Raw genomic sequence first — 23,227 nt, 5'->3', positions numbered from 1 at the left:
GGAAAAGACTTCAAAACTTCTTCCGATCATTTGCAAAGAATATTTTAAAATAGTGTCTTGCATTCACAATAATAATTCAAGCTTGCAGACAGTGGCTAATACTGTTATAGAAGAAATTGCCTTGACAAACAAATAGCAGACATGATCACAGGTATCAAACTCCAGGGATTGGTGTTTTTGTGTCATAGCAACTTCACAGACATGATCTAAAACACATCCAAGTTCTACTTGTTCAAAAAAAGTATCCAAACAATCAAGGATTCAGTTTTGAGGTATTAAAACAGCAATTACGAGAACAAGGATGCATATATCTACTTCTTTTCAGGAAATCAATTGGAGAAACTAATATCAGCCCCAAGTCAAATGTTTTCCTTGTTTATGCTGTCTTTCCAGACATTAACCATCTTGTAGTATCAATTATGTTACAGATGAATTAAATTAATATGCAGGCCATTCAATTCTTGGAAAGCACGAGGGTTATTTTTGGAATATAGATTTCACTGACAAAAAAAACCCAATATTTAAAGCCACTGAGAAGGCAGTAGTGATGTGTTATCTCCTCGAACTGCTGAAATTCATTGTGAAATTGTTCCCATATTGCAGCCAGTCTGAAGAAGGGTCTCGACCCAAAACATCACCTGTTCCTTTTCTCCGAAGACGCTGTCTGGCCTGCTCCAGCTTACTCCAGCTTTTTGTGTCTATTTGCAGCAAGGTAAGTTCAATATCGATGGAAAGAGATGATTCATATCCTTTTAAATTAATGTTCCCATACATTTTTTGCCTTTTGTGTGCAGAAGGACACTGATTTAGTCAAAGAAACTTTGAAACTTCATGTAATAAGTCTTGCAGTTCAAGAATGTTAATGGTGGAGAGGATATGTGTTTGTCAGTAGATCAGGTTGCTTCAATTATGCATCTCAGTATTGCTACAGCAGCAGCCATCCAAGCAAATGGAGAATATTTTATTCAAAGTCCTGAAACATCCAATAATCGTTGGAGGCTTTGGAGAAACAGAATCTGTCCTGGCTGCTGAAAGCTTGGTCTTGTTCAATTTTTGATTAATGATCCCCAGAATGTTCTTGATAGACGACCTGATCACAGCCACACCACAATTTTAATAAGGGGATCACAAGTACTCTGGATGATCGTTGCCTGACCCTTAAGTGGTAAGTTATTGCCATGTTGTACATCAATCCAAACCTTGGCATTGCAGACACTGACAATTTAATTAAAAGAAAATCATTGAATCTCAATTCAGCCATCATGCCATTTTTAGCCTCAAAGTTCATTGACGAAATCATTCAAAAACGTAGGGTTGAAAATTCTGTCATGGAAAATCTCTGCTGCACCATTCCGAGGCCATTCAGCCCATGCTTTCTCAAAAACTTTCCGCAGTGCATGTCAACATTCTATAATGCATACTTTTGAATACTACCATTTCCCAGTCTCTCCATTTTATAAAATATGTATTTTTTCCCTAATATTACAGTTGCATAGCAGATATAGTTGACCTGTTTCGACACCCATTTTATGTTAAGTTGGATGGTTTGTGTAGCAGATGTATTCCTCCTTTGCTAGTTGATTAAGTTTGGGGCAGGAAAATATGGCAAGATTCCATTGTTGATAAAGGAGGAATAATCTGCTTTTTGGGCTAGGCTGAAATCTATCAGTATTGTTGCACTCATCTTCAGTCAACATATTTATTTAGCAGTACTTTATTGCCGGTGGTTGGGTTGGGTTGCATGTAAGCTTTTCAAAACAAATATTTCAATGTTAATTGTATGCCTCTCTAATGGTAGGAAGTAACTTGTTAATCAAATGTATAATCAGCATGGTGCATTAGCAGAGTAATGCAGATATAGTTGCCACACTTTTCCAATTACTTACTGCAGTTAAAAGTTAACTTTCTATAATACATATTTTTGAATACTAACATATCCTAGTTCCTCATTTTACAAAAATATTTTTCACCGACTATGTAGGAGTTGCTGCCTCACCACTCTGACCCAAATTCAATCTTGACCTCCAGCAGTCCGTGTGGAGTCTGTAGGTTAGAAGTTAGAAATGTAGAGCACATGAAAAAGGCCTTTTGGCCCATCATATTCACTCTGAACTTTTATTTTAATAAAGCATTTGACAAAGTTGGCACAGCTGACAGAGCTGCTGTCTCACTGCTCCAGAGACCCAGGCTCGATCATGAAGCATCCCGTCGCAGATCGTCACCTATCCATGTCATCCAGATATGCTGCATGACCCGCTGAATTACTCCAGCACTTTGTGATTTACTCACTCCAGCATCTGCAGCACCTCGTGTATTATTCCAAGTTAATGCACTTCATTTGGTGTTCACAATGTAATCTCAATGCTGGATAAACCAAACGGATTAGCTGCTTGCTTTATGAAACACCTACATTCAGTCCACACATGCGGCCCCGAGCTTCCCATTGCTTGTGACTTTCATTTCCATGCCACTCTGACCTAGTGGTCCGTAGCCTTCTGCAATGTTGCAACACAACCTTGAGTATCTCTCATTTTCTATCGCCAAAAGCTCCAGTCTTCTTGACTTACCATTCAACTCTACAACTGCAGGTAGTAGTCTCATTTCAGTCTGTATCAGTCATCCACCTGTAACTTGGCTCAGCTTTGTTCAAGTTTGTTCGGAAGCTGCCCCCCTCCTCCCTGACATTCTTTTGGCAATGTTCCCAGTCTCTAACTACTCCCATTCTCTGTGACCAGATAAGCTTCTTCGCGACATTACCGGGGCACTGGTTTCAATGGATATTTTTAAGGCAGAGATTGACAAATTCTTAATTAGTGTGGGTGTCAGGGGTTATGGGGTGTTCACAAATTATAGGAGTAGAATTAGGCCATTTGGCCCATCGAGTCTACTCCACCATTCAATCTTGGCTGATCTCTCCCTCCTAATCCCTTTTCCCTAAAACCCATGACACCCAATCTAATCAAGAATTTGCCTATTTCTGCCTTAAAAATATCCACTGACGGCCTCCACAGCTCTCTATGGGAATGTTCCACAGATTAACCACCCGCTGACTAAAGAAGTTCCTCCTCACCTCCTTTCTAAAAGGACGCCCTTTAATTCTGAGGCTGAGAGACTCAGTCCTAGACTCTCCCAGTGGAAACATCCTTTCCACATCCACTGACTATGCCTTTCATTATTTTGTAAGTTTTAATGAGGTCCCCCTTCGACCTTCTAAACTCCAGCGAGTAGAGGCCCAATGTTGTCAAGCACCTATTATATGCAAACCCACTCATTCCTGGAATGAAGGAAGGAAAATTAGGTTGAGAGGGAAAGATAGATCAGCCATGATTAAATGGCAGAGTAGACGATGGACCGAATGGCCTAATTCTGCTCCGAGAATATATGAACTTATTTACCCTATCAGAGACATTCCTCCTCACCTATCCTATCTATAGCTTAACAAGTTTCCCAGTTCTGAAAAAGGTTTTCAACGTGAAATGTTAACTCATTGGCTGTTACCACAGATTAGGCCTGATCTGTTCAGCATTTCCATCATTTTGTGTTTCTTTTTTTCCAGATTCTGCAGTTTTGGTTAAAAGTAACATGGAAATTAACTGTAAGGATGTAAAAAAAGAGTGACAAAAGTAAACATAGGTCGCAAGGCAGACATGGGACAAGTTATATTGGGAAGGAAGAAACTAGAGGGAATATTTGTCTCTTGATAGCAAAGATACAAATACATGGAAACAGTAGGAAATCAGGGGACTAGCGATTTTTAAAAAATATTCAAAAATATAGTACTGGTAAAATTAGTGGGATTTAAAGCTAAGAAATCCTCTCAACCTACATCTACAGTGCCCTCCATAATGTTTGGGACAAAGACCCTTCATTTATTTATTTACCTCTGTACTCCACACTTTGAGATTTGGAATAGAGGGAAAAAAAATCACACGTGGTTAAAGTGCACATTTGGGGTTTGCGTAAAACACAAAGCTGGGTGACAGTGTGAACTGTGAGGAGGATGCTATGAGGATGCAGGGTGACTTGGACATGTTGTGTGAGTGGGCAAATGCATGGCAGATGCAGTTTAATGTGGATACATGTGAGGTTATCCACTTTGGTGGAAAGAACAGGAAGGCAGATTATTATCCGAATGGTGTCAAGTTAGGAAATGGGGAAGTACAAAGAGATCTGGGTGTCCTTGTTCATCAGTCACTTAAAATTAGCATGCAGGTACAGCAGGCAGTGAAGAAAGCATGTTGGCCTTTATGACAAGAGGAGTTGAGTATAGGAGCAAAGAGGTCCTTCTGCAGTTGTACAGGGCCCTAGTGAGACCGCACCTGGAGTACTGTGTGTAGTTTTGGTCTCCAAATTTGAGGAAGGATATTCTTGCTATCGAGGGCGTGTAGCATAGATTCACTAGGTTAATTCCCGGAATGGCGGGACTGTCGTATGTTGAAAGACTGGGGCGACTAGGCTTGTATACGCTGGAATTTAGAAGGATGAGGGGATCTTATTGAAACATAAGATTATTAAGGGATTGGACATTATTTTTATTAAAAACAAGAGAAAAATGTTTAGCCCAAATCATTAATGGGGTATTTTGATTTTGTTCTCAACGAGGTGATGGAGTGCTGCATGAAAAACTGTTCCTAATGCCAATTTAGGTTTAAACTTCAATATATTTCTGCAAACTCCCTAACTGTGCAACAAATACAGAACCCGAGTCATTCCATATTAATAATGCACATTGAACGTGAGAATTTCTGATTCTGCTAGAGAATCATGCTAGAGATTTGTGTTTTGAAATTCCAAAGCAATCACTGCACTTGCATGGTAACCCAAATATACTCAATTATGTTATCATGTAATTCAGGAGGGAATAAAGTTGTCACATGGATTCAGAACTATCTTACTGATAGAACACAGGGGGTTGTGGTCAAAGGACAATATTCAGGTCGGAGGGCTAAGACCTCTGGTGTTTGTGAAAATTATGACTTGGAAGTCAACAAGTTGGTCATACAATGGGATATAGATCAGCTGCAGAAATGGATAGAGAAATGGCCGATGGTGTTTAATCCGAGCAAGTATGAGGTGATGCACTTTGGGAGGTCATAAGTAAGAGAAAAATGTACAATTAATGTCATGTCCCTGAATAGCATTGATGTACAGAGGGATCTTGGGGTCCAACTCCATAACTCCCTAAAAGTGGCAACACAAGTAGATTGAGTGGTAAAGATGGTAGAAAGTATGCTTGCTTTCAGAGGTTGGATCATTGAGTACAAGAGTCAGGAAGTCAAATCCAAGCTTTAAATGTCTTTTTCATAAGAGGAAAAGAAGTATATGACACTTTATCTAACTAAGAGCTTATACAAACTAATATATTCTTGATCTCTATATTTAAATTTGTAACAAATGTCATGTCTATGATGTGACTTTACCTATAGCTAATTAACTTTGGGCTTCCTTATTTTGGTTCCCAAGATTGATGCACTTGAGTTATAAGGAAAGATTGGGTGTGCTGGTCCTTTTTCCCCTGGAGAAACAGAGACTGAGTTGTTACCTTATAAAAAGTATATAAAAACACGACAGGCATAGGCACAATGATCATAGTCTTTTTCCCAAGATGGGAGAGTTTCAATTAAAGGGCATAGGATTAAGGAGAGAGGAGAAAGATTTTAAAAGAGTTGAAAAATAACCTTTTCCATGCAGAGGAAGGTGGGTACGTGGTACGAGCTATCAGAGAATGTGGTAAAGCTGGGTAAAATGTACTAGGTTTAAAATATATTTAAACAGGTACAAAGTTAGGCAAGGATTAGAGGATAATAATGGGTCAAACATAGACAAATGCCACAGAAGGCTGTGGAGGTCAAGTCAGTGGATATTTTTAAGGCATTCTTGATTAGTACAGGTGTCAGAGGTTATGGGGAGAAGGCAGGAGAATGGGGTTAGGAGAGAGAAATAAATCAGCCATGATTGACTGGCAGTTGACTTGATGGGCAGAATGGCCTCATTCTACTCATATCACTTATGACCTTATGAATGAGACTAACTGAGGTAAGACACTTGGTTGAGATGGACGAATTGGAAGGACCTGTTTCTATGCAGTATAACTTTATATATATTCACCCATTATGGAATCTTGCCAATGAATGTATGCTTCCATGTTATTTCTTCCAAAATCTATCACTATAAAGTTCGGTCACCTCAAAATGCCCCCATCTTCCACTTTCTTTCTCAGTGTCTGCCTGATGCCTTTTGCTCCCTACGTCCAAGTCTATACCATTTATGCACATGAAGAATAACAGGAATAAAAGATAGTTCTCCAAAATTGGAGTTTAATGTTCATGCCGTTAGGTTGCAAGCTACCTAAGCAGAATATAGGTTGTAAGCTACTCAAGCAGAATATGAGCTGCTGTTCCTCCAGTTTGCATGTGACCTCACTCTGGCAATGAAAGCAGCTCAGGACTGAAAGTCAGTAAAGGAATGGGTAGGGTAGTTAAAATGGTCGGCAACAGGGAGATCCAGCAAGCCTTGGTGAACTGAGCACATGTTTGGCGAAATGGTTGTTGAGTCTATGCTTGGTGTCGCTGATGTAAAGGAGGCCACATCAGGAACAATGAATGCAGTAGAATAGGTTTATTCACAAAATGCTGGAGTAACTCAGCAGGTCAGGCAGCATCTCGGGAGAGAAGGAATGGGTGACGTTTCGGGTCGAGACCCTTCTTCAGACTGATGTCAGGGGGGCGGGCCAAAGGAAGGATATAGGTGGAGACAGGAAGATAGAGGGAGATCTGGGAAGGAGGAGGGGAAGGGAGGGACAGAGGAGCTATCTGAAGTTGGAGAAGTCGACGTTCATACCACCGGGCTGCAAACTGCCCAGGCGAAATATGAGGTGCTGCTCCTCCAATTTCCGGCGGGCCTCACTATGGCACTGGAGGAGGCCCATGACAGAAAGGTCAGACTGGGAATCGGAGGGGGAGTTAAAGTGCTCGGCCACCGGGAGATCAGTTTTGTTGATGCGGACCGAGCGCAGGTGTTCAGCGAAGCGATCGCCGAGCCTGCGCTTGGTTTCGCCGATGTAAATAAGTTGACATCTAGAGCAGCGGATGCAATAGATGAGGTTGGAGGAGGTACAGGTGAACCTTTGTCTCACCTGGAAAGACTGTTTGGGTCCTTGGATGGAGTTGAGGGGGGAGGTAAAGGGACAGGTGTTGCATCTCGTGTGGTTGCAGGGGAAAGTGCCCGGGGTTGGGGTGGTTTGGGTAGGAAGGGACGAGTGGACCAGGGAGTTACGGAGGGAACGGTCTCTGCGGAACGCAGAGAGGGGAGGGGATGGGAAGATATGGCCAGTGGTGGGGTCCCGTTGTAAGTGACGGAAATGTTGGTGGATGATATGTTGGATCCGCTGGCTGGTGGGGTGGAAGGTGAGAACGAGGGGGATTCTGTCCTTGTTGCGAGTGGGGGGAGGGGGAGCAAGAGCGAAGCTGCGGGATGTAGAAGAGACCCTAGTGAGAGCCTCATCTATAATGGAGGAGGGGAAGCCCCGTTTTCTGAAGAACGAGGACATCTCGGAAGCCTTAGTGTGAAACACCTCATCCCGGGAGCAGATGCGGCGTAGACGGAGGAATTGGGAGTGGGGATAGACTTTTTGCAGGGGACCGGGTGGGAAGAAGTGTAGTCCAGATAGCTGTGCGAGTCGGTGGGTTTGTAGTAAATGTCCGTCACTAGTCTGTCTCCTGTGATGGAGATGGTGAGGTCCAGAAACGGGAGGGAGATGTCAGAGATAGTCCAGGTATATAGGCAGTAGAATAGGTTACAGGAGGTGCACATAAACTTCTATCTCACCTGTAAAGACTGCAGGGGTCCCTGGATGAATACGAGGGAGGAGGTTTCAGCTCAAGTGTTACATAAAGTAGATGGGGAGGGAGTGGTTTGGGTCGAAAGTAACAAGTGAACTAAGGAATTGCAGAGGGAGCGGACTTTGCAAAAGGCAGAGGGGCGAGGATGAAAAGATACAATTGTTGGTGGGATCACATTGAGGGTGGCAGAAATGTCAGAGAATAATGTGATGGATGCAGTGGCAGGTGGGGTGAAAGTTAAGAACCAGAGGAACTCTATCCGTTATGTTTGAGGGGAAGCAAGAGGGGACAGGGGAGAAGCAGGTGAGAGGTGGGGGGAAACATTTACCAAAGAAAGGACATCTGCATTTCCTTGCAACTGAACGAGATACAACATTTGTCCCCATATCTCCTCCCTCTACATTCGTCCAGGGACATTCAATATGATTTCCTACCTCAACTATGTACTTCCAAAACAAGAACTACTTTGCAAATAACATAAAAGGGCAGAGCAATGAAAAACAAGCTGAATCATTGGATTGTCCCTGGCTCCCAGTGGAGCCCTCTTAACACATCTTACAAAATTGTCAATTGAATGGGAAGATCTGAAGTGTGACCCAATGATTAGAAAATTCTGGAAGCATTCTTCAGGTCGGGTTGAAGACTATTCATGAAAATGATCTGATGACCTGAAATATTCAATCTATTTCTCTTTCCACAAGTGCAGTCTGACCTGCTGTGTATTACCAGCATTATTTTTCCAGAAATCCAGAATTTAGTTTATTTAAATTCTTATGATTGACGAATTTGGGAAAAATCAAGAAACCATCTCAAGATCAAGAAATATCTAGTTTCAAGGCTCCCTTAGAAATTTAGGTAACTTTCAAAAAGAATATGGGTTTGGACAGATTATCCTACATTGGAGGAACAGCACCTTATATTTTGCCTGGTCAGCTTGCAGCCCAGCGGTATGAACATTGACTTCTCCAACTTTAGATAGTTCCTCTGTCCCTCTCTTCCCCTCCCCCTTCCCATATCTCCCTCTATCTTCCTGTCTCCACCTATATCCTCCCTTTGTCCCGCCCGCCTGACATCAGTCTGAAGAAGGGTCTCGACCAGAAACGTCGCCCATTCCTTCTCTCCTGAGATGCTGCCTGACCTGCTGAGTTACTCCAGCATTTTGTGAATATATTATTAAACATATAAAAACTAAATGGGGAGCATTTCGAATATTATTTCACTTTAGTTTCACACATGGAGTTAAAATAGTTTCCAGGGAGCTGCAGATCAAATGAAGTTATGTCCAAGCTTATGAAGCCTCCAAGTCTAACTATTCAATTTACAAATTAAAATTAAGGTTTTGCTTGAAGAGTTCACCAAATAACATTGGGTTCACAGCCTGGCTCTCTACATATTAGCATTCATTGCTGCATAAATAGAAGAGTTATGAAAAATGTATTAATAAGTTCAGTTATAATTACAAATCATAGCAAGTTCACAACTATAAAATCCAATTTCACATAAAGCCCAAAATGCTGCACAAAGTAGAATGTTCTGGAAAAGATCTTTATAGAATTACACTCACTTGCAATTAATTCCAAAAATCTCTAATCAAATAAATGTTTAGATAAAATCTCTTAACACAACCAGAACTGGAATTCCTCTTACCACAATTCCAATATTAAAAGTTGTGCTTATTTTTTAAAGACAATATATTATGTAATATATTTTGTTGAAAAGTACTTACTGACTGTTGCACTGAATTTTTTTCTTTACAAAATCTTATTTGCTGAGTCAGTTTTACAATCTTTCTGGATAACAGCATTTGAATTGATTCATTACATTCATTTTCAAAATGCTGTATTTGCTTACCTATGCTTCCATCTTGGGGATCTTGACCTTGAACGAACCATTGTACCACACACTACCCTGTGATATATATACATACACACACACACATATGAGAAGTTCCATATTATAATGAAACAGAAATATTTAGCAATCTTAGCAAATGATTATTGTATGATGGTATTACAAATTTAACAGAAATAAAATGAACTTGATGTCCATTGATACATTGATATTTACAACTGCAAGTGATTTATCTTCAGTGCAAACCAGCAATTGCAGTTCCTTCCTACATATTTCAGGTCAGTTTTCTTTGGATTGCTTCCTCCTTGGGTATGAAGAAGGGTCCTGACCCGATATGTCACCTATCTATTCCCTTCGCAGATGCTATCTGACCTGCTGTGTTTCTTCGGAACTTTGTGCTTTGAACATACTTTTGGCCCATATCATTGTGTGTTATTCACAGATATCCCCTTTCACATGCCACCACTGAGATCCTAGTTGACATTCTAACATAGCCCTGCTGACTCCATGTACACTTGTAAGTGGGTACCCCAAACCTCACAAAATGGGACCAAACAACCCACGTTTAAATATGGCAAAACCTTCCTGGCCCCACCCACCTAAAGAAACATTACCAATACCCGCAGCTCCAGCCAACCCTCTCAGTAACACCCATAACTACTGACCTATTTCAGGGAAACTATAAAGAAACAACCTCACGCAACATTACAAGAGATCTGTAAACATTACGATGTTACTCTCGATCCATCCCCAAATATCTTTGGATTCTATCCATCCCCAAATGTCAATGGATGCTCTCACCAATTACTATTGCCCACGGGGGAACCCTGATCCCACCCACTCCCCGTTGGGGGAGATTCCTGAACGCACGCTTCCCTCCACTCTCCCGCGGGAGGGCAGGAGGACAGGAGGACTGTTGAACCCCGCCCGGCCTCCCTGGTGGAGGGACTACCAGTGCCGACGGCTCTCCCGCCATTGCCCGCCATACCCCGCCTCGCCTCGCCCCAGCGGACGGGAGTAACTAAGGACGTCGCGGCTCGCGGCTCGCGCCTCCCGCGGGTGCAAAGGTCTCGCGCACCGACGTCAGACGCAGCGGGCGCCCGGCAGATGGCGAGGGACCCGGATTTAACGGTTAACCCCCCCCTCCCCCATCGCCGCTGGAGGTACCGGCGGACACGTGCCGGGCCACGTACCGAGCGGCCGCCGTCTCACAGCTCCACACGTTGTTGGTGAGGTGAGGTAGAACTCAGCCCACGCCCTCGTATTTTTGTCCGCCGCTGCCGCTCTGCCCTTGGCCGAACCGTCGGAGCACCGACAACGAGCCGAGCCCGAACCTGCCCTCGCTGCGGCCACCACGTCGGGCCTGCGTCACTGTCGTGCGCATGCGCAGGCTCCGCTGCCCTCCTCTCTGCTCCCCTCCTCCAAAGCAGATGGCGCCTGCGCGCTCCTGCAGGCTTTGCCCCAAAGTCTTGTTTCAGTTTAGTTTATTGTCATGTGTTCCGATTACAGTGAAAAGCTTGTGTTGTTTGCTAACCAGTCAGTGGAAAGACAATGCATGATTACAATGGATGTCACGGTGGCGCAGCGGCAGAGTTGCTGCTTTGCAGCGCCACAGACCAGGCAGGGTTCAATCCCGATCACAGGCGCTGTCTGTACGGAGTTTGTACTTTCTCCCCGTGACCACGTGGGTTTTCTCCGAGATCTTCAGTTTCCTCCCACTCTCCAAAGACCGACAGGTTTGTAGGTGAATTGGCTTTGTACAAGTGTAAATTATCCCTAGCGTGTGTAGGATAGTGTTAATTTTAGTTTATTTTAGAGATACTGCGCAGAAACAGGCCCTTCGGCCCACCAGGTCTGCACGACCAGCAATCCCCTCATATTAACACAATCCTACACTCACTCGGGACAATTTTTACATTTACCAATCCAATTAACCTACAAACCTGTACATATTTGGAGTGGGAGGAAACCGAAGATTTTGGAGAAAACCCATGCATGTCAAGGGGAGAACATATAAATTCTGTACAGACCGCGCACGCCCGTAGTCGAGATCAAACCCAGGTCTAAACCTAACCCTGGTCGGTGCGGATTCGGTAGGCCGAAGGGCCTGTTTCCGCGCTGAATCTAAAACTAAAAGTAAAAAACTACAATCGTGCCATTCACAGTTTACATATACATGATAAGGGAATAATGTTTAGTGCAAAATAAAGCCAGTAAAGTCCAATCAAAGATAGTCCGAGGACCACCAATGAGGTAGATAGTAGTTCAGTGCTTTCTAGTTGCGGTAGGATGGTTCAGTTGCCTGATAATAAAAACACAGCACAAAAAGTAAGGAAATTTGTGTTTGGTAGATTATTTCTTTGTTGTAACAATGCTTCTTGGCAATAAATCTTATACCGTTGGAAAGCCTGTTTATTTCCCTTTTAAATGGTGCCACATTTGTAAGGAACATGCATTTGTGGGATGAGCAGCAGAGCTGAGTATGTGGGTTGCGCCCCTGAAAAATCTTCCAAATCTTCTCTGCCAATGCCAAACAGCTTATTCTGCCATTGACTCTTGTTCGGTGTTGTTTGGTGGATTGGATGATTGAAGTCTGAAGAAACAAGACATATTGGCAATTTAACAATTTATTCTTTTAATAAACAGGAGCCTCAGTAGCGTGTGGAAGAACCATACACAGCCACAACAGCCTGGCACCTCCTCCTCATGCTGGTCACCAGCCTTGTCACACACTGTTGTGGGATGGCATCCTATTCTTCAACCAACATTTGTCGCAAGTCAGCCAACGTGGTTGTGTTGGTCACTCTGGCACGAACAGCACGCCCAAGCTGATCCCACAAGTGTTCAATGGGGTTGAGGTCAGGACTGCTGGCAGGCCATTCCATCCTCTCCACTCCCAAATTCTGGAGGTAGTCTCTGAGAAACCCTGCTCTGTGGGGGCGAGCATTGTCATCTTGGAGGATAGAGTTCGGTCCCAGACTGTGGAGATATGGGATTGCCACTGGTTGCAGAATCTCATCTCGATATCTCTCTGCATTGAGATTGCCTCCAATGATGACAAGCCTCGTTTTTCCAGTGAGGGAGATGCCGCCCCACACCATCACACTGCCTCCACCAAAAGATGTTACTCTATCGGTGCAGCAATCAGCATAGCGTTCTCCGCGTTTTCTCCACACTTTGACCCTATGATCCAACTGCCGTAGGCAGAATCTGGACTCATCGCTGAACATAACGTTCCTCCACATGTTCAGGTTCCAGTGCACGTGTTGCCGACACCAGCGCAAACGGGCCTGACGGTGAAGGGCAGTCACAGCACTCCTATACATTGGTCGTGCAAATTCCTGCAGCATATTACATTTAGGTCTTAATGTGTTGTGTGCAATTTTACTTTCACTTTTGCACAGAGGAATCTTCCCGTGTCAGGAAAGGTGACATGAATATGTTGGCTGGTGGCAACATTTTCTGTACATTACAGAACTGAGCTTTGGAAGAGTTTGTGTTAAGGATCAAGCGAGCTCAAATAATGAAACACAATCTAAACTCTACAGATGCACTGTAGAAATCGTCCTATTGGGATGCATCACGACTGGCAACCTCTCTGACCAGGAGTGCAAGAAACTGCAGGGTTGTAAATGCAGCCCAGTCCATCACGCAACCAGCCCCCCATTCCCATCGACTCTACCTACATTTCAAACTTTCTTAAGAAGGCAGCCAATACAATCAAAGTGTAGGAAGGAACTTCAGATGCTGACTTACACCAAAGACAGTTTCATAGAAGAGGTTCCCTAAAAGAATGAGGACATCTCAGATGTCCTGGTATCTCCAGAGATACTGCCTGTCCCGCTGAGTTTTGTGTCTAACCAATCAAAGACACCTCTAAACCTCATCCATCATTCTCTCTTCTCCCCTTTCCTGTTAGGCAGATAAAGCTTAAAAGCATGTACACCAGATTCAAGAATGGCTTCTTTCCTCTGTTATCGCTCTTGAACAGACCTCATAACCTGAAGATGTATTCCCAATCTCACAATCTACCTAATTGCTGCCTTTGCACATTTTTTAAATCTGCGCTTTCTCAGTAGTTGTAAGAAAATATTCTGCACACTGTTTTCTTTGTTTTTGCACTGCCTAGTGTGCTCATTAAAGTATGTAGCCTTTACAGCATGCAAATCAAAGTTTACACTATGTGAGTGTACTTGGCAACAATGAACCAATACCAATAATGTTCCACTATGAATTCTGTGTTACAAAATATGTTGGAATTAATAGATAACACAAGTAAAAGCGAAATTTGGATTGCTCAACAGCTACTTAGATCGTAAATGTTCAATGAGTTTGAAAAATTGCCATTCCTGCTTGATCAGAACAACATCAAACTTTCACTCCGTTACTTTTAATGTTTTCTGAAATGGTTAAGAAAGCTGCTGCAAAGAACAAAACTAAAACAGTATAAAGAAAAACTGCAGATGCTGAAAATCTGAAACAAAACTGAAAATGCTACAAAAACTTGACAAGTCAGGCAACATTTGTGGAAAGAAAAACAGTCAACAATTTAGCCAAATGTTGACTGTTTCTCTTATCTTCAGATGCTGTTTGACCTGTTGAGTAGAGCTTTATCAGCATTTTCTGTTTCTGTTGAAATAATTTTCTCTTTAACAAATCCAAGACACGTATTCAATTATCCAAGATGCAAAGATCATGTTCAAGGCTATGGTATGCACTGAATTGCTCTCAAGGATTGATACAGAGAATAACATTTCACCTTTAGTAGATGTGTTATGTTTTTTCAGTTTGGTTTTGGTATTTCTGTTGCTCCCACATCTGCATTTGTCTGCTTTAGTTGGAGGACTCACTGGTGGCAGTAGTCTGGCATCACATCACACTTTTTACCCAAGATCAATGGCTATCTGCACTCACTGGTATGACCTAGGCTCAGTGGCAGCAGCAGCCAATTCTGGGAAACTGCTAATGCCTATGATGTCACTTCCTTAATATTGAAATCAAAGTACATGAAATCAAAACCAGTTCTTCATGAACACAGTGGCTGTATGTTCTTCCTGTCTGTGCAGTGGTGGACAGCCAATTGGGAGACATGGCAAAGATTTGCCGTGGCCACTTGGAAAGATTCTCTGGTGAGGAAATTGAGAATCAAAGTGACTTTGACCTTGCCAGTGAAACTATCCAGGCAGGCTAATATAGCTGTAGAAACAAGAAACTGCAGATGCTGATATACACAAAAGGACACAATGTGCTGGAATAATTCAGATCCGGATCTTCTTTTTATGGCTGACGGTCTACCTGCAGAAGCTCATACATCACTGTGATTACAGCCTTAAGAACTCCAGGACCTTCTTCAGAATCTGCAGAAGGGTCTCAACCCACAATGGCACCTACCCATGTTCTCCAGAAATGTTGCCTGACCCGCTAAGTTACTCTAGCACTCACATATTTTTTATAAACCAGCATCTGCAATTCCTTGCGTCTCCTGAAATTGTGTCTTTCGTCAGAGGTGTTCAGGGAGGAAATAATGTCTTCAAACTGCAGATGGCTCATTGCGAAGGTGTATATCTTTGCCTCCTGCACTGAGGTACCCAACAGACCCTACGTGGCCATAACAAGCCCTCCAGCATTGGCGGGTTGCCGGTGGTGTCATCACTGATGCGCACATTAAATGTGCAAAGCCAGTAAATGCAGGAAAAGGCATTCTGTTAGTACAGATCACTGATTTTAAAAATGTGAATAACAGTTCAGTTTAGTTTATTGTCACGTGTACAGAGGTACAGTGAAAAGCTTTTGTTGCGTGCTAACCATTCAGTGGAAAGACAATACATGATTCCATTCGTGCCATTCATAGTGCACAAATACATGATAAGGAGTTAACGTTTAGTGCAAAATCAAGCCAGTAAAGTCCAATCAAAGATAGCCCAGGGTCACCAATGAGGTAGATAGTAATTCAGGACTGCTATCTAGTTGCGGTAGGATGGTTCAGTTGCCTGATAACAGGTGGGACGAACTGTCGCTGAATCTGGAGGTACGCATTTTCACACTTCTATACCTTTTGCCCGATGGGAGAGGGGAGAAGAGGGAATGGCCAGGATGCGACTCATCCCTGATTATGCTGCTGGCCTTGCCGAGGCAGCGTGAGGTATAAATGGAGTCAATGGAAGGGAGGTTTGGTTTGTGCGATGGTCTGGACAGCATCCACAATTCGCTGCAATTTCCTGTGGTCTTGGAATCAGTATCAAGTATAAGTAGAGACAGATACAATTGCAATGTTTAAAATACATTTGGACAGGTTCGTGGATAGGAAAGTTCAGAGGGATATGTGCCAACTCGGACCAACTGGCAGGCACCTTGCTCAGCATGGATGAGTTGGGCAGGAGGCTCCGCTGTATGACTAACTAAATCTAGGTTTTAGATGAGGACCTGTCTTTGCAAAATTATATCAAAGCCAAAGTCAACACTTGCAATAAAACAGAGTTTGTGTATTTAACATAGCCAAAGGTTAGCATAAAGAAAATGTTACAGTGAGTCCCAGTCAATCTAGAGAGCTACTTTTGAGGGAGTGGGAATGAAAAATAACTGTCAAAGCAAGTTTCATATTCGCCATGGTCAGCTAGTCAATAAATGGTCAGTAATACACTCATCCTAAGAAAGAAGTAATACAATATGAACATGTTTGATTAAAAAACCTAAGAATTTAATTCTTTCTTTTAATCATCATATCAGTTTTCAGACGTTTGACCATGAGCTCACCTCCTCCTTTCATCCAAAGAATATTAATTCTTGTTTTTTTTATTCTATCAAAGTTTACTGTTTGTCTAAATCACTTGTGAACAGATGTTTCACAACATAGCAGCAATTACAATTAAAAATTATTGATGCTTTACACGTACATGCTCCACATTATAATGAGATTTAGCACATCAGCAACTACACAACAATGATTGTACATTGGCCAACAACAACTATTTATAAGTGAGTTATTACAGATGCAGAAATTGTTCACTGGATGTGGTATATATTGTAGCATCCTCAAATGAGATAATTTGTAGACTACTGTGGCATGCAAACCATTGTGTGGACAATCCACTAGCAGAATGGATCTATTAGTGCAATGAAACAATTAGGCCATACAGGTGTGTACAATCACACACAATAACAGTAGTTCTGCAATTAATAAGCACTGGGAAATTCATTCTACTATCCAACAAAAGCTGATATACAGCTGATTTGTGAAAGTTTAAGCCAGCAGTTCAAATTGGCCACATACATATTAGGTTTACTTAAAGAAATACTGCTTTTCTTGGCAACAAGCAATCATGGACTTTGCAGAGATAAATAACCCATCACTTTTTGATTCTGTGTAACACAATCTTTCCAAATGGAAATGTGCTACTTGACGCAGTTGACCAAGCTTGGTTCCCATAGCAACAAATAATAGTTACGCAGTGGTTATGCCCAGTGTCACAATCCAGGACATTACCTTGAAATATGCAGATACCGTAACTATCAGCATGGCTGTCAACTTTATGTTTAGGAACCCTTTTGTTTGAAATCACAAACTATTTCAGATTGTCTATCGTCGTTTTTTCAAGTGTAACCAATCATTCACATTTATCATCAGGTAATTCTTGCAGCAAAACAACAAGATTAAGGAAATAAATAATTGAAACTGGCACGAACCCTGCACTCAGCCACAACTTGCCTGAGATCAGATACTTGCCTGAGTTCAAGCTAATGATTAGTTAACAAATGCTCTGTGATCTTTGCAAAGGAACATTGGGAATCAGGGTGGTACTGGACTGATTGAAACCAATCAATATGTTCTGCTGAATGTTTTGGATCTAGGGCGGAAATGTCTGGTCACAGGCACTCCTGGAAATGACATAATATGATGACTTCTAATTATCCTGCTCAGTCAAACAATTCTTTTTCTTACCCCCTTGGCAACAAATGATTGGAAAAAAGTTCCAAGGAAATGAAAATATAATTTCAGTAGTTTTAATTTGCATTTGACGTTTCTCAATGTCTGCTTGCAGTGGTGCCCAGGATATTAATCTTCAATTCCTTGAGCTTCCAGGGCAAGCCTGAAAGTTTTCCAATCCTATCTGGATCTTTAAACACTTTTAATTACTACTGATTAACAAATGGCAAGGTTATTATCTAGTCAACAAGATCTATTCAAGAAAAAAACGACGACTGCTGCACTTTTAACTGACATTTTCATTTCCTTTGCCCTTTATTGGGTACTTGTACTGATGGAACCATTTAAGGTGTCGTTCTCCCCAATGACCACATACATTACTTTTAGGCTGAAATTCCGTGCAAATTGAGAACATGATGGTGTACATTTAAAGATAAATCACTACTAGTTAATTTTCTGAGTCAATTGTGATATATCCATTCTATGCATGAACTATATTCACTTTACTATGGATGTTAATTCTGTATTGAATATTGATGTTAATTATCAACTTAAGAGAATTGCACGTTATTTTTTGCATTAAAAAATTAAGAAATGCTCTAGTTATGCAGAATATTCATTTATAAAATTCATTAGATATGTGGCAAAATGCTTAGTGAATCATAATAAAACATTTAAAAATTAACATTCAGTTGCCACTGAAGAATACCTGAGTTTTCTAAGTACACATTACAATATCCCTTAATCTATACTTTGCATTACAACAAGCATCATTCACACGGCAATTAAATACACTTTCTCCTGAGGCAATTCAGTAAATAGGCTTGAATATTAAGAGAAGTATGCAGAAGCCCAGTAAATTACAATAATATTCACAACCATCTGAAAATGTGAGCAGCATTTAATTTAAATAATAGGAAGGCCTGAGAAAAATGAGTTGTACCATAATTATGAGTGAGTTTTTATTATTAATACAATTTAATTGCAGGATAAATGGCACTAAAGTGTTTTGTTCAAACTGACCATTCTGGCCAGAGTCAATGTTCATACATTTTCTTAAAATAAAAAACACATTTAATACAGATAATTTGAACTGCTGCGTGAAGAACTGCTGTTGGTTAACAAAGGCTACATTAATCTTCGCAGAGTCACAGTAGTGGTGGACGAATCAATTCAGTGGGCCATGTGTTTAAAGCTCTGGAAAAGGACACAATTACTTCATCAGCTGCAAGGATAAAATATAATTTCAGCACCAAATTAAAAAGCCACAAATATAAAATGTTCCTCTCTTTGAGTTATTCAAAATTCACCTTCATTACATTAAAGTTCAAAAGAAAGTCCACATTTTAGAAACATAGAAATAGAAGGAGCCGATTAAAACCTGTTCCACTCTACAGTAAGATTCTCGGAGGGATCAGCTGGAGTTTGAGAAACAATGGGGATGGTGTGGGTGTGTGGGAATCAAGAGAGGAAGAGAAAGCAGGCAAAAAACGTTCCAGTCCACTGGCCTACGATCAGCCATTGCCAATCTGTAGTTTTCAATATAAAATCCTTGGCCTACATTGTCAAACCACAGATTGTGCCTCTTTTTCATGGGATCCCTTGTTCTAATAGGGATAAATTCCTGCTGTTATCGACTGGCTATTTGAATGTCTGACTGTTTATCTACTGACTTGCACTGCTGATTTTCCCCAAACCATTTTAGACAACTTCATCTTCACACCAATCTAATTGCCCTTATTTAAGTGAAGACAATGGTTTTGGTCCTGTGGTGTTAATCCTCAAACTGCACCTGAAATCTCATAATTGATTCTTATTCATCCTTCCTCAATACTCGTGACCAATAACCTGGCCCTGTACAGGTTCCGTAACATCCTGCATTCCTTGACGTACTCCACAAGTTCTTCTGATGCCCATGCCAGTTTGGTTAATCAATATGTGGATTAAAATCTCCCATGATAATTGTAGTTCTTTCCAACATGTCCTAGATAATTTTAATCTTATCCAAATTCAGACATTTTAACTTTTTATCAGAGTTAGGATAAAAGACGCAACTAATCTGCATTCAATGTTAAAGACTTTTACAAAAGTCTCAATTTTTATATGATTTGCATTTTAGCTAATACCCACTGGATTATGTGTAGTAAGGAACTGCAGATGCTGGTTTACACCAAAGATAGACACAAATGCTGGAGTAACTCAGCAGGACAGGCAGCATCTCTGTATAGAAGGAATGGGTGACGTTTCGGCTCAAGACGCTTCTTCGACCTGAAACGTCACCCATTCCTTCTATCCAGAGATGCTGCCTGTCCCGCTGAGTTACTCCAGCATTTGTGTCTACCCACTGAATTATCCTGGAACAAGGCAATCCATCCACTGAAAGGAAATGAGAATGGTCGGTTCTTGGGGAAACACACTGCCCATGGGACAGAAGAGGGCAAGAGAGTTTCCTTTGTCCCCTGCACCATCTGACATCCCTCACCTTCACAATTTCACTCCCAACTACTGAATTCTGAACTTTAACCTATTTTCTCAAACCCTTAGCCATTTGGTCAGGGTGTGTTGAATGGGGAACAGGTAGAAAATAAAATCATTTGAGCAAGGGTGTGGAGGTTTTGAATAGGATACAGAAGAGGTTACTGGGTTGTAACGTGGATAAGTTATCGGGAGGTTGGTTAAACTTGGATTGATTTCTTTGGAGCATCGGAGGCTGAAGAGGGGAGGGGTGGGAGGTGGGGGGTGGGGGGGGGGGGGGGGGGGGTAGGGGAATGACCTGATAGAGGTTTATAAAATTATGAGAGGCACACAACAGGGTAAAAGTCAGAGTCTTTTTCCCAGGGAGGAAATGTCAAAGATTTAAGATGAGAGGAGGAATGTGTAAAGAGGATTTGCAAGTATTATTTTTAGTTGGGAGTGGATCACATCTCTAGGGGAAGTGGTAGAAGTAAATACAATAACAATGTGTTAGGCAGACACTTGAATAGGGAATAGAAGGATAGGGACTTTAAAGGCAGATGGAATTAGTGTAGCTTGGCATCATGGTTGGCACAGATATGGTGGGCCGAAGGGCCTGTTTCTGTGCTGTAAGGTTCTACGTAATCAGCCAGGCACGGAGTAAAAAAATCGGAACTTCCAAGTTTCACAACTTTCTCCATAGCATGAGGCAATATTAGGGCCATTAAGCCTGAACCATATAGTTATAGAGCTGTATAGACTGAAACAGGCCCTTCAGCCCACAAAGTCCATGCCAACAATGTTGCGATATTGGGTTAATCCCATTTGCCTGCATTTGGCTCATCCTCTAAACCCTTCCCTATCCATATATCTTTTCGAATGTTTTTTGAAAAATCATAATTGTATCTGTCTCTTTCGTTTCCTCTTGCAACTCATTCTAGATACAGACTACCCTCTGATGAAAGTGTTGCTCCCGAGATCCCTCTTACCCTCCATCTCATCTTAAGCTTGTGCCTTCTAGTTTTTGAATCCACTACCCTGGGGAAAAAGACAGTGTTCACCTTAATCATGCCCCTCAGATTTTTGTACATCTCACAGTTGCACAGTGGAAGAGTTGCTGTCTTTCAGTGCCAGACACTCGGGTTCAATCCTGACTGTGGGTGCTACCTATATGGAGTTTGTATGTTCTCATTGCGACCACGTGGGTTTCCACGAGGTGCTCCAGTTTCCACCCACATTCCAAAGACGTGCAAGTTTGTAGGTTAGTTAGTTTTTGTAAATTGCCCCGAGTGTGTAGGATCTGAAACTGGGATAACTGGGCGGCACGGTAGCGCAGCGGTAGAGTTGCTGCTTTACAGCGAATGCAGCGCCGGAGACTCAGGTTCGATCCTGACTACGGTGCTGTACTGTAAGGAGTTTGTACGTTCTCCCCGTGACCTGCGTGGGTTTTCTCCGAGATCTTCGGTTTCCTCCCACACTCCAAAGACATACAGGTATGTAGGTTAATTGACTGGGTATACATAAAAATTGTCCCTAGTGTGTGTAGGATAGTGTTAGTGTGCGGGGATCACTGGGCGGTGCGGACTTGGTGGACCGAAAAGGCCTGTTTCCGCGCTGTATCTGAAATATGAAAAAAAATAAAAATGAAACATATAGGTAGCGTATGAATGATCGTTGGTCGGCGCGGACTTGGCGGGCTGAAGGGCCTGTTTCTACTCCGGGTCTCTAAAGTAAACTACACAAGTCCTTGTAACATCCTGGTGGATCTTTTTTCCACCTGTTCTAACGTAATAATATCCTTCCTGTAGCTGATTCTCAAACTTCACAATTATGCCTAATGAAACAGTATAATCTACATTTAAAGCACAGAACGATGGCACAGCGGTAGAGTTGCTGCCTTACAATGCCAGAGACCCAGGTTCAATCCTGACTACTGGTGCCATCTGCACGGAATCTGTACATTCTCCAGTTTCGCTGCAGTTTGCATACCATCCGAACAGATCCACGGATGATGCACACCGCTGAAACTGGGGCTTAACACTCCCCTGTGTGCCTGGATCCTGGACTTTCTCACCACCAGGCCCCAGGTGGTCAAGATGGGGAGACATACATCTAACTCTCTCACCCTGAACACAGGATCCCCCCAGGGTTGCATCCTTAGCCCCCTACTGTACTTAGATTTAGAGATACAGCGCGGAAACAGGCCCTTAGGCCCACCGAGTCCGCGCCGCCCAGCGATCCCCGCACATTAACACTATCCTACACACACTAGGAACAATTTTTACATTTACCCAGTCAATTAACCTACATACCTGTATGTCTTTGGAGTGTGGGAGGAAAGAAAATCTCGGAGAAAACCCACGCAGGTCACGGGGAGAACGTACAAACTCCGTACAGACGGCGCCCGTAGTCAGGATCGAACCTGAGTCTCCGGCGCTGCATTCGCTGTAAGGCAGCAACTCTACCGCTGCGCAACCGTACTCCCTATACACCCATGACTGTGTGGCCAGGTTCAGCTCCAACTCCATCATCAAGTTTGCTGATGACACTGTGGTGGTGGGCCTGATCTCCGATAACGATGAGAAGGCCTACCGGGAGGAGGTGGCTGATCTGGCACTCTGGTGTCAGGACAGCAGCCTCCTCTTGAATGTCACAAAAACTAAGGAGCTGATTGTGCACTTTAGAAGGGCTCAACATCTAAGGACATACACGCCACTGGAGATAAATGTGATTACTGTGGATAAGGTGAGCATCTTTAAATACCTGGGAGTCCACATCACAGAGGATCTGACATGGACAACACACATTGCCGCACTGGTGAGTAGGCAAGGCAGCGCCTTTACCACCTCAGACAGCTGACGAAATTCAGAGTCTCTCTGAGGATCCTTCAGTGCTTCTACTCTGGGGCTGTAGAAAGCATCTTGTCCGGCAACATCTCAATCTGGTTTGGGAACAACTCTGCCCAGGACAGGAAAGCTCTGCGGAGAGTAGTGCGTTCGGCTGAACGCACTATAGGAACTACACTCGCCCCCCTGCAGGACCTATACATCAGGAAGTGCAGATCCAGAGCCAGCAACATTGTGGGGGACCCCTACCACCCCAGCAACAGACTGTTCCAGCTGCTACGGTCAGGCAAACACCTCCGCTGTCACGCTGT

General features: G+C 42.5%; 2 protein-coding genes across 9 annotated transcripts in view; both read right to left on the bottom strand.

The window, feature by feature from the left end:
• LOC144598836 (BCLAF1 and THRAP3 family member 3-like) overlaps positions 1-11,091 on the bottom strand; it is a 34,817-nt gene extending 23,726 nt beyond the window's left edge. For 2 of the 3 annotated variants that reach the window (XM_078409321.1, XM_078409322.1), the window contains exons 1-2: positions 10,886-11,088; positions 9,693-9,749 (exon numbers count right to left, since the gene is read on the bottom strand). In XM_078409321.1, coding sequence (XP_078265447.1) covers positions 9,693-9,733 — 41 coding nt within the window. In that variant the 5' untranslated portion in view covers positions 9,734-9,749; positions 10,886-11,088. Of the gene's footprint in view, positions 1-9,692; positions 9,750-10,885 lie in introns of all 3 variants that reach the window. The other variant, XM_078409323.1, reaches the window with a different exon arrangement.
• Positions 11,092-16,227: 5,136 nt separating this feature from the next.
• The window catches only part of LOC144598835 (MAP7 domain-containing protein 2-like), a 76,513-nt gene continuing 69,513 nt past the window's right edge, over positions 16,228-23,227 (bottom strand). For 3 of the 6 annotated variants that reach the window (XM_078409315.1, XM_078409318.1, XM_078409320.1), the window contains one exon: positions 16,231-18,813. In XM_078409315.1, the coding sequence (XP_078265441.1) occupies positions 18,806-18,813 (8 nt within the window). In that variant the 3' untranslated portion in view covers positions 16,231-18,805. Of the gene's footprint in view, positions 18,814-23,227 lie in introns of all 6 variants that reach the window. The other 3 variants (XM_078409314.1, XM_078409319.1, XM_078409317.1) reach the window with 2 other exon arrangements.

The sequence above is a fragment of the Rhinoraja longicauda genome, chromosome 12, assembly GCF_053455715.1.
Source record: "Rhinoraja longicauda isolate Sanriku21f chromosome 12, sRhiLon1.1, whole genome shotgun sequence".
In the NCBI taxonomy this organism is placed as follows: Eukaryota; Metazoa; Chordata; class Chondrichthyes; order Rajiformes; family Arhynchobatidae; genus Rhinoraja; species Rhinoraja longicauda.
Note: the sequence above shows the minus strand (reverse complement) of the source record. Positions and strands in the feature narration are given on the sequence as shown.